Source organism: Lemur catta, chromosome 10 (genome assembly GCF_020740605.2).
Source record: "Lemur catta isolate mLemCat1 chromosome 10, mLemCat1.pri, whole genome shotgun sequence".
NCBI classification, from domain to species: domain Eukaryota; kingdom Metazoa; phylum Chordata; class Mammalia; order Primates; family Lemuridae; genus Lemur; species Lemur catta.
This window is the reverse complement of record NC_059137.1, coordinates 79,187,468-79,199,924: the sequence shown is the minus strand read 5'-3', so window position 1 is coordinate 79,199,924 and position 12,457 is coordinate 79,187,468. Positions and strand designations below refer to the sequence as shown.

At 33.6% G+C, this 12,457-nt stretch overlaps 1 protein-coding gene across 3 annotated transcripts in view; it reads left to right on the top strand.

The window, feature by feature from the left end:
- The window catches only part of AGTPBP1 (ATP/GTP binding carboxypeptidase 1), a 169,247-nt gene that overhangs the window by 138,796 nt on the left and 17,994 nt on the right, over positions 1-12,457 (top strand). For all 3 annotated transcript variants that reach the window (XM_045562705.1, XM_045562707.1, XM_045562706.1), the window contains exons 24-25: positions 3,578-3,754; positions 7,275-7,435. In XM_045562705.1, coding sequence (XP_045418661.1) covers positions 3,578-3,754; positions 7,275-7,435 — 338 coding nt within the window. The remainder of the gene's footprint in view (positions 1-3,577; positions 3,755-7,274; positions 7,436-12,457) is intronic.

Sequence of the window (12,457 nt, the reverse complement as noted above, 5' to 3'; positions counted from 1 at the left end):
TTCAGAAAGTTGAGCCTTATTAGATTTGGCCAAATTAAATGAAGGAAACAGTAGATTAGCAGAGCTTAGGGATGTAGAAGAGAAATGGGAAATATTTAGTTTAGACCCAGATAAACAATGTAAGAAAAGTGAGACTAGTGAGAGGCCCAGAGAATGGGAGGGAGCTAGACAAAAGAGCACATATGCAGCCTTTCCATGGGCTGTGCTCTGGAACACGACCACCACTATCACCACCATTCCCTTACCTAGTCATTTCTGCATTCTTTTTGGATGTTTTAGGGGAGAATCATCCCCACACCCCCAACCCCTGCCTCGAGGCTGCCTTTGTTCTTCGCATGATGGTCCCTTTCAGCCAGGCATCAAACCTTCTGACCTCTGCTTCTGCTGTCACATCACCTTCTCTCCTTCTCCTGCCTTCCATTTTCCCTTATGAGGGCCCTTGTGATGACAAAGGCCACCGAGATAATCCAGGATAATCTTCCCATCTCAAAATCTTACTGAATCACATCCGGACAATCCCTTTTGCCATGTAAAGTAACATATTCCCAGGTTCTGAGGATTAAGACGTGGACATGTTTGATGGGCCACTATTCTGACTACCAACCATGGAACCCTTTTTTGCAGATGGTTGGGAGAGGATGGATTAGTACATAAATGCCATGTTTCTGATGATAAATCATAGTACTCCTTTGTCCCTTTAGCACAAGTGTTTATGTTTTGGAGAAAAATAAAGCTGTAGCGTATAAATTGAGGGGCATTTGGCAAAATAACTGATGAATACTGTTCAAAAGTGTCAAGATCATTAAAGATATGGAATAGACTGCAGGAAAATAAGGAGAAATAGTAACTAAATGCAATGTGAGAATCATAATAGGATCCCGACACAAAAGACGTTAGAAAAACTGATGAAATTTGAATAAGGTCTATAGTTTAGTTAATAGTATTGAGTCAATACTAATTTTTTGTTCTGATACTACACTATGGTTACATTAAGATGTCAACATTAGGAGTAGCTGAGTGAGAAATAAATGAAAATTCTTTGTGCTGTTTTTGTAACTTTTCTCTAAGATTGAAATTAACTCAAAATAAAAAGTTAAAAAAATCATTTTTATTATAGGTTGAGTATCCCTTATCTGAAATGCTTGAGACCTGAAGTGTTTCATATTTTGGACTTTTTTTTTATTTTGGAATATTTATGTTATACTTACTGCCTGAGCGTTACTAATCTGAAAATCTGAAATCCAAAGTGTTCTAAAAATTATTTCCTTTGAGCATCATTGTCAGTGCTCAAAAAGTTTTAGGATTTATAAATTAGGGATATTCAATCTGTATGTGCTATGATGTTCACCTTATTGGAAGACAATTTGTGATTTAGCTTTAATAAACTAACTGTTATATTTTTAAGTACCTTCTAATATTGCTAACTATTGTATTAATAGATAGTACACCATCATTCCTGAATGAGATGACTAAGAATAATGTTGATTAGGACTTTTATTTCTTTAGTTTATGGGGGATCCCCAGTACTTAGTAGACATTAAGTAAATATTTGTTGAATGAATGGGTGAATTAATTATATGTATAGACAAACATCTAACAATTATATTACCTTATTTGGATTGTGCTTATAGTTTTTAGTGTACTTACATGTGAATTTTTCATTTGAGCCTCTGTGATATATGTAGGAAGTATCATTGCTGCTGTACAAATGAGTCTACTAAGACTTCTGGGTCTGTTGACATGCTTGAGGTCTTGGCCAAAAAGCCCAGCACTGTGATGAGACGTATTGCTTCAAGTCCTGCGTCCTTTCCATTCTGTCACTCTCCTCCTGCAGTTTTGCCTAAACAAGCACCACAGGTTATTTTGCAAAAAGAAATTTCAGTAACATATGCCATTGCCCTTAGCAGAGCTTTAAAGCACATTTTCTTTTTGGTGTCTTCTCTCTTCTTCCCTCTTTCCAAATAAATAAAATGATTAGAACAATATAAAAAATGGGAACATTCCAGAAGTATATAAAGTAGTAAGTGAAAGTCATCTTCTCCCAATCATTCTCTTAACACTAATCAGTTTTACTATGTGTGTTGTGAGACTTGCCTGTGAGCACATCCATCTATAAATGTTATACATATAGTATATGTAGTTTTTGTCTTTTTATTTTTTTAAAACCTACACAGCAACTTGCTTTTTCACATGATAATGTTTGTTGACCATCTTTCCAGGTCATCATGTCTGGATCTATCTCAGTCTTTTTAACCATTTCACAAGCTTTGCATTGTGCATTTTTGTTATTATTATATGAGTGTACTAAAACTTATTTTTCAGTAGTCCTCTGTTGATTAGTAATGCCAAACTGTCCTTCACAAAGATTGTGCAAATTGATACTCTCAAATACCATGAATAATAATAGTGCTGTTTTTCCACACCCTTACTACATTGTACTATCATCTTTGCTAGGTGAAAATATAATCATATCTGATTGTTTTAATTAGCATATAAATAATTATAAATCAGGTTGAGTTTTCATATGTTTGGCCAACTGTGATCCCTCTCTTTTAAAATAACCTTTTCACATTTTCTCTGCTTGCTTTTATACTGGTCATCTAATTATTATTGTTTTTAAAATAACTATATTTTACAAATATATTTTCTAATTTTTTGTTTTATGATGGGTAGTAATTAAAATTTTTATTGTTGATTTTTTTAAAATGGCTGTGGAGTTTTGAGGCTTAGAAGGACTTTTCTAAGATTTTAAAAGTGCAGTTCCATGTTTACTGTTTTTAGTTTCATTTTGAAGTTTTACTTATTAATTTTAAGTTTAAATTCTCAGTCGAGCTAGCATTTAATTTAATGAAGAGTGACTTCAAATTGTTTTTAATGGCTACCCAGTTATGCCAATATTTAATGAATGATTTATCAATCTTTTCTGCACTAATAATGATAATAATAAATTTAATACCTGTGGTTTTAATTCTGAACTCTTTTTTTCTTGAGATTTATCTATTTATATATCAGTATCACAATTTAACTTACATTGTGATGTACAGTCTAGATTGATAACTGTTGGATGATTTCTCCAGTCATAGCCCCCTATTTTCCCCCAGTATTTCTTAGGATGTATTTCCATATTTACAGTTTCAGGTGAACTTGAGAATAACTTTCTGTTGCAGAAATTTTGGGGTATTTTGATTATGATTGTCTTAGCTTTTTAAATTAATTTAGGGATGGTTGACATTTACCATGTTAAATCTCTCAATTAGACTTTCATGACTAAATTTTCTTTGTATTTTAAACGTTTTTCTTCATATTTTTAAACATGGTTTTATTCCACCTATTGGTTGCTACTATGAATGTGGTTCTTCCATTATGTTTTCTAACTGGTTACTATATTTGTTTAGAAAAGCAGAAAATTCTAAATTAGTAAGAGGACCATTTTGATGTTTGTATAGCAGGGGATGTAAGATCCATATGGCCCTGCTCTAATCATTGTGCTTTCACCAAATTTTTTAAAATTAAAAAATTTTAAAATTTAAAAAATACTTCTTCATTTATTTTATTATTATCTTTCTCATTTTTACAGACTTTGCCTAAGATACTGAGTCATATTGCCCCAGCATTTTGCATGAGCAGCTGTAGCTTCGTAGTGGAAAAATCTAAGGAATCTACAGCACGTGTTGTGGTTTGGAGGGAAATAGGGGTACAGAGAAGCTATACCATGGAGAGTACTCTGTGTGGCTGTGACCAGGGAAAGTACAAGGTAAAGCTTCTCATGTCTTCTAGCCATAAAAAGTATTTGAAGACTTTCCTTTCTTACATACTCTCATAGTTATCAAGTACATGTTAAATGATATGCTTGTTTTCAGTGAGTTCCGTGTAATTTGGAATAGTGGAGTTCAATCATATGCATTCCTAAGAGCAGGTTTTTTAACTTCTCTGAACTAAATAGCTTGCTTGGATCCTTAGGAAATTCTTGGTTATTTGAGTCTATTTACATTTATAATTTTTAAGAAAGCACATTGGAATAGATATTTAAATGCAAATTAGTAATTCATAATAAGCTGTGCGAGTAGTACATTATTAATAAAAAATTTTCTACCATTTTAATTTATTGGGTGTAAGTATATTTTATGCATTTAAAATGAATGCATTAGACTGACTTATAAAGCAGCTGGTTTGTTACAGTTAGATTTTTTGTGTGTGTGTGACTTTTAAGGGCGTATCTCTTTACTGAAGTTCTTTCTTTACTACAACTGCTCTCCTGTGGTGCCACATAGGCTTTTATTGGATACACTTGGAGCTTAAACTTTACTTTTGAAATTAAAGACTAGTAAAATGTTAGGTAATTTTGGGTTTTTTAATTTTTAAGATTGAGGACTTAATGCATAATGAACTGGACCTAGGTAAGCAACAAGCAGGCCTGAATATTTATTTTTCTTGCCTTGTTACAGAAAGATTTCTGGGTGTCATGCTAATTTTTCCTTCATTCCGTTTTGTGTGTTTATTTTGATATGGGGAAAGAGGATACTGAATCTGATGGTGATTTTTATATACCTCACATAAAGATGGTTATAACTCTGTGTTTGAAAAGAGTTAAAAATGTAATTGGTTATCATTAAACATGTAAATATATTATAGTTGATGTCAAATATTTTTGGAGACGCTAAATGATGACTTTTTCAGTCTGTAACAAACAGGAAGAAAATTGTGTTGAGTTTGCAATTGATGTTCAAACTTTTGGGACCTAATAAAGTAGAACTTACTGAAATTCCAGTACTTTCTGTTGAGAGACTCTTTAGGTTGATCACAGTATGCTATTCTTCCAAAGTGTAATATGAGATCTCTCCAGATATTGTAAAACAATAATGTGTAGTCATTCTAGTTTACCAAGGGCATGATGGTGATGAGAGATAAAATGTAACATTAGCACCACTCCAGTTCCTAACCTTGTCCCCTAATCATTGCTTTAGTGGACTTTTGCCAAGGGTCTCATGTTGGATAAATGTGTAGGACAGGAGAAAACTTGCGAATTGCTTTTGTATAAGAAATAGGTGGCAGCTGGGGAAAAACCTTGGGATGTGTGATTTATGGAAATACACTGTAAATGACTTTTTCTTGAAGAGATGATTCATGCTGGAGAAGGCGATTTACAGCAATACTGTCTCTGAAACTAGCCTATGGGCAGTGGGGAAGGAAGCAGTCAGGGCACTTAAGGCTTGGATACCCTCTGAAATCATATAGTATTCGATAGTAGTGGTTTGTTACTATGTTTGGATTCCACAGATAGACTTTTATTGGATTTTTAAAAATATTCTATTTGTATTTTAATAAATTTATTTGGTCATTGAAAAAAACAAATTTAAAAAGAAAGCAAAAATATATTTTAAAGCATAAAATGTTAAAACAATTTTTTAAAAAGTTATTTTTGTTTTTAATATATAAATATATAAACTTTTAAAAATAAAATGGATGCCAAATAAATACTCATTTCTCTTGTATATAATTTAGTTAATAGAGTATACATTGATTTAAAACTTTTAGGGAAAGAAATGTACCTTACTGAGCCAGGTTTTTTTTTTTTAATTAAAAAATGCAAGGCTTTGATCATAACATATACTTTTAAAAAAAGTTAATAGACTATTCTTAGAACAATTTTAGGTTCACAGCAAACTTGGTAAGTACAGACAGTTCCCATATAATCCCTATATAACATAAATATTTTAAACTTGTTAGCTCATGAATGTGTAAGTCTAATAACAGTTTAGTAAACAGTCTCCTTCACCCTAAACTATGTTTTTATGTTACGGAATTTTAAGCTGTAAGTATTCTTTATTTTTATTTTCTACGAACTAACTCAGAAACAGGTATAGCTTTTCTAAAACTCTTAAGAAGGCAAATGAATGTTCTAATAAAATCAGTTAGGTCAAATTTCCTAGAATATTTGGGAGAGGGCCAAGCTCTTTATGTAAACTAAAAAAAAAAAAAAAAATAGAAAAAATTATTATTATAAAGGCATGCATTTCATGTGGAGTAACAGTTTTTATAATTAACTTTATTCAGTTACTATGTGCCCTAGGAAGTCATTTAGTCTGATCATTGAAATTTTTTTTTTTTTTTGAGACAGAGTCTTGCTCTGTTGCTAGAGCTAGAGTGCAGTGGCATGATCATAGCTCACTTCAGCCTCAAACTAGGGCTCAAAATGATCTTCCAGGCTCAGCCTCCCGAGTATCTAGGACTACAGGCACATACTTGGATAATTCTTTAATGTTTTGTAGAGACAGGATCTCACTACTTTGCTCAGGCTGGTCTTGAACTCCTGGCTTCAAACACTGGCCTCAAGCAATTCTCCCCCTTTGGCCTCCCAAAGTGCTAGGATTGCAGGCATGAGCCACTGTGTCCAGCCTGAAATGTTGTTTTATACTATCTTTTCTCTAATTGATGTTTGCTGTCATCTACACCTACAACTTTTGTTGGTGTAAGGATTTCACCTATTTTAGAGATTTATTTTATCTGAAAAATAAATGAGAAGGAGTGTCTTAATTTGCAGCCTATTTTTATGGTTTTATGTGGTAACATTTAACTTTTGGTAAACTTTATATTGTTTGTTGGGAAGCCATTAGTTAAAAAAGGGTAGGGGGTTGGGCAAAATATTTTCACCTTAGTAGATAAAATTTGAAATGGGCATTCTTAATTGACATGAAACATAGGAACTTATTTTACTGCTACTTCATGGGCTTAGATTTGTTTGATTCTTTTTTTTGGCATTTACCTTTCATTTATTTTTTATTGACCATTTTCTCTTATCATACAGTACAAGTATCTATAAGGTAATGTTCAAGTGTACGTATTGGATGAAGCCTTGATTTTAATAAGGCATAATGTTTCAACATTGGCATACAAAGTAGTGGATTACGAGAAATACTAGTAAGATCTTGTTCAAATGTTGTTTCTCACATGAACTTCAAGAGTGGCATTAACCAAAATGTTCATCTGTATTTTTCTCCCCAGCATGTTGTTGAAAATAGTTTGCATAATAGTGAATGAGAGTAGACATTTTAGAAATGGTTTTTTAGAACAATTAGTTTCCCTTGTGATGACATAGAATAATCTTATATTGTTAAGATATTATACTTGTTGAGTCCTAGCTCCATACAAAGTACCAGTCTTTTAATTTTATTAATATAGTTATAAATTCCTTTTATAAAATTTGAGTGAGGTGCAGCCAGAATATAGCAAACTCTTTCTTTCTAATAATATATGTAATATTACTTTATTTCTAGGGTTTGCAGATTGGTACTCGAGAATTGGAAGAGATGGGAGCAAAATTTTGTGTTGGTCTTTTGCGTTTGAAAAGACTGACATCCCCATTGGAATATAATATGCCTTCCAGCCTACTTGACTTTGAAAATGACTTAATTGAATCAAGCTGCAAAGTAACTAGGTAGGATACAATTGTTTCGTTCTTTTATTATGTTGCAATATATTTTTAGGCTTCATTGAAATAGTTTAGCACAGAAAAGGTATGGAGATTTTGACAGACAAGCGCATGTTTAGAATTAATATAATTAGGCTTACACATCTAATATTTGTTTCAAATTGTGATCATATTCTTGATTCTTTAAATGTTGATATTTAGATGTGATTTTAATAAAAATATCATTATATTTTGAATGCTGTTTTTAGAGTTATAATGCTTTACTTTTAACCCCATAATAAGTAATGTGAGAAATATTACACTTAGATATTATCTAAATTAAGAGGGCTTAGAGTCAGGATTTATATTTCAAAAGATTTTGTTTTGTCTGCACACATCAGATGGTTATCCAATAACTTTTATTTTTATATATATATTAGAAACAGCTAATTTAGTATCCCTTTGAGAATTTATATCTGCCAAATATTCTTCTAAGTAGTTAATCTTTTCTGCTAAAATTCAGTGTATAAAAATTTGTTCAGTTATAGACTCAGAGATAATATTAGCATTTTTAATCATAATGCCAGAGCTTAGCATTTTATAATTTTGTGTATATAGGTAAGAATAGTCTCATTTTATAGAGCCTTCATGATTTTTGTTGTTAGGTATTAACTTGTCATCAAATTTGTTGCCATGTACTGTTGTATATATCACTATAGTAGTGTATATATCACTATAGTAGTTTTAAGTGTGGTGTAAAACGTTAATTGGAACACCATTCTGTATAAATGTGATAATTTAGACAAATGATCACTTTTGTCCTGTACCTTCCAAAGTGCCTGCTAAATAGTAATGGAAATAAATATAGAGATTGTCAATTCTCACTGATATTTAAGACTCCTTTTAAGTTTTAATTCATGTGTTCTTACCCTGTAGTTCACAAACATATTACAGTTGCTTTAGATATCCTGAAATATCACTTATGCATATTAATACTTCACAACTACGGTTATTATTAGACTCTCCACTAGTCTTACTGTCTTAAAAAGAGCATATATGTTTTCATAAGCACATATTTTAAAGAAATTGCATATAGGGCTATATCACAAATATGTTTTTTATAACATTTTTACAATTGTATTTCAATATAATTGGTTTCCTTTGTAATCATATTTATTTCTTATATATATATAAAAGTATTATTATGAGAAAGAGTTCATAGGCCTCATCAGACTCTCCAAGAGGACTGTGGCACAAAAAAGGTTAAGAACTTGTAGTTCTCCTCATTGTAAGCACATAAGCATACAAACCTGATAATAGCCACTTATAAATTCAGACAGTTTCCCCTTGAAATTTTACTCTAGCTGTTTCTCCTATGCATTGACTTACATTGTTAGGGAACCAGCGACTTCTTGCCCCATGCTTTCATCTTTCTCTATCTCAAATGAAGTTTCTGCATACCTCTGCCTTCACTTCTTGTGTCTTGATGCTTTGGAGGATTGTAGATCCTCAGTTGTAGTTTGTCTGTGTCTCCTCGTGATTATATTCAGGTTATGCATCTTTGGCAAGAATATCTTGAACACTGTGTTCTCATTGCATCCTGTGATAGTGTGTGTAGTTTTTATTTGTCCCATTACTCAAAATGTTCCCTTTAATCACTTAATTAAGGTGTTATCTGCCAAATTTCTCCATCGTAAAGTTAGCTTTTTCTCCTTTTGAAAGTAGGAAGCATTTTTATGGGATGTACTTTGAAACTATGTCAATATTCCATTTATCATCAAACTTTTATTTATTTTTAAATTTATATATGTTGGACTTGTGATTTATAATTTTAATTCAGTAGGTTTTAATGTTACTCTCATTATTTATTTTGATGCTCAGAATTTCCTCGACTTGGCCCCTTCAAACAACTTCTGTATGTTTTTGACATGTCCCCATCATTCTTGGAGGACTTTCTTTCCTTCTGTCACAACAGGGGCTCACCTTTATATCTACTTTATTTATGCCAGGGTTGGAGTTAGTCATTTCTTCAAGGCTCTCTATTTTCTTCTGGTGGAAAACGGTATTTATATGTAAGCCTAGGTGCTAGTGGTATTTATTGTTTTTGTGGTGTTACTGCTCCCAAGATCTCTCAGTGGACAGAGACATACATGAATACATATACATGTACATACATGCACACATAAACACAGACATAATCTGAAAACCCTGAGTTCACAGTGATACTTTTGATTGCAGTCCTACACTGAGGATTCAGTCTAGTTTTCAAATTTCAAATTTGTAACTCCCTTATTTAACAATGAGAAACCTGGCTCTCATTATGTTGAATATTTTTTCTTACTTGCTCTATCTGCCCTTGTGTAACTATAATAATCTCTCTGCTGCCCTCTCTCCGCCTTCCTCATTCTGCTTAGGCACCAACACTCCAAAGGGAGGGGGCTTTTAAAAAATAAGTTTTATAATCTCAGTGCCTGGCATGTAGTATCCATTCATTGACTGATTACGTTCCGTTAATCAGTCATTCTATTTAAGTATTTATTGCACACCTACTATTGGCAGAATGTTGTGTGAGATTCTAGTGAGAGCAGAAGAAATGAGAAATGAGAGCTGGTGTCCTGAAGGGAGCTGATAGAAGGCACACAATTTATGTTTGTGAGGTGGCATGATGGTGGTTATAAAAGAATACAAAAATAACAGTTAACAATCACATACACATGTTAATAAAAAGAGTTACTGAGTGAATACTTTAAAATGGCCTGGATTTATCTGGAAGAGTTTTCTGAGGTTGAAAATTTTAGGCTAGAGCTTGAAAGATAATAGATGAAGTTTGGTAAAGAAATAGCAGCTGAATGTGAAGGAAACAAAGTCAGCAATAGGAAATACAATAGTCCTCCCTTATCCATGGTTTTTCTTTCTGTGGTTTCAGTTACCCATGGTCAGCTAAGGTCTGGAAATATTATTAATAAATGGAAAATTCCAGAAGTAAACAATTCATAAGTTTTAAATTGCATGCTGTTCTGAGTAGCATGATGAAATCTCCTGCCATCCCACTCCATCCTGCTAGGGACGTGAATCATCCCTTTGTCGTGTATCCACACTGTAGACACTCCCCACCACTTAGTCACTTAGTAGCTGTCCCAGTTATTAGACTGAAAAACATACTAAATATAGGCTTTGGTACTGTCTGTGGTTTCAGATGTCCACTGGGGGTCTTGGTCTTTTCCTCTGCGGATAAATAAGAAGGAAAGGTTATGATCACCACCACCCCTCTGTTGTTTTCCCGCTCAACAAATAAACTCAGGTGACTACCTTAGACTAATTTAGGTACAATGGGAAGGCTTATTTGGAGCTTAGGAAAGTTAGAGATGAAGAAAACATTAGGGGAGCAAGTGTTCAGTTCTGTGCTAATGAGTGCAAATTTTATAGAAGAGGAAAGAGTAATTGTATATGTTCTTAAGCATGAAATGGTAACTGATGCAGTCTGTGTATAAAATATATTGAAATTCAAAATGTTTAGAAGCTTACAGTATCCTCATATGTCTATGATGTAAGCCCCAGGTAATGTGGTGCTTTTGAAGGGAATGGTGACGGCAGAGCTTTCTGCAGTTGTTCAAGATTGATACATCCAGTTAACGTAACATACTACTAGAGTCAAGTTATTCAGTGTTCTGCTCCTTAAATGTACATGTTATTGTTATTTTGTTTTAATTTTTTCATATAATACAGATAGAGTAAATAAGGAGAATGAGGGAGGTTCTGATTGTGGGCTGAAGATTAAACTAGCCAGCCTTGAAATTTCAGGCAGGATCATTGGTATGTACTTGTTGCTTGAATGCAATCTGCTTCCTCCCCCCATTCGGATTGGCAAAGGCTTTTTCCTCACAGTTATTGCCATTTATGATTTTAATATCTTATTGTATAGTAATTCCTTATTCATTCAGCTATTCTTTTTATTGCTTCTTGGAAGCCTTTCAGGAATAATTGTAAATTTTCCTCACTATAAATAGTGACATTGTTGGTAGTATGGCAGGGGAGGCTGTATATAGTTCTTACGTTTACCTTTCTCTTAGCTTAGCTGTTGATATGCATCCTTTAGTTTTGCTGTGCATTGGAGATGATGAATAACAGTTACCTTGGAAGTAAAGGCCACGTGATTATAGCACAGATAACTTGAGTTTATTTGTTGAGGGGGAAAACAACGGGGGAGGGGTGATCATAACCTTTCCTTCGAGCATTTTCTCTTCATCTTCTTTCCTTTTTGTCCTCTTTCATTTACTTACCTTTTCACCCTGCCTGCTTTCTCTAGGTGATATTCGTCCCTGTGCTTTCAAATTCTATCTGTATATTGACAACTCCAAAATACTTATAATCTCCCAGACCTCTTTCATGAGCTCCAGACCTGTGTATCCAGCTTCCAACTTGATTATGCACACTTGGACACGACAGTAACTTGTCAAACTCAGCTTGTGACTCCTGCCCCCCTAACTCTCCCACAACAAACCTGCTCATCCTTAGCCACCCCTGTCCACCCAGATACTCATGTCTCATTCTTGGTATCTTTCTGTCTTTCCCTTATCCATAATCCAGTCCATCACCCAGAATTTTTTGATTTCTCTTCCAAAATATTTCTCAGATGTTTCCATTTCTCTCTATTGTCTCTGCTATTATACTAGTCCAGGCTGCTGTCATCCCTTGCCTGGACTACTCCAGTAATCTTCTGACTGCTCCCTGTACTTTTGTATCTTCCAGCTTCTTTGTATGTAGTGGTCACTTTCTTGCTTAAAAACCTTCAGCCGTGTCCCAGGCATTTGGAATATATCCATCATCGTGTCCCTGGGGTCCAGCATGAGCCATCCATACCTTCCTCTACTCTTTCAGCCGGTCCTACTCTCATTCTTATTCTTACCATTCCAGCTGACTGACTGTCTTTTAATTTTTGGAGTAGTGCTTCTAAATTAGCTATGGCAAAGGGCCAGTTTTTATTTTCCTCTTTGGTCTGGATGGCTACTTGAATAAAAATAGGATAAGAATGAAGTACTATAAAAATGG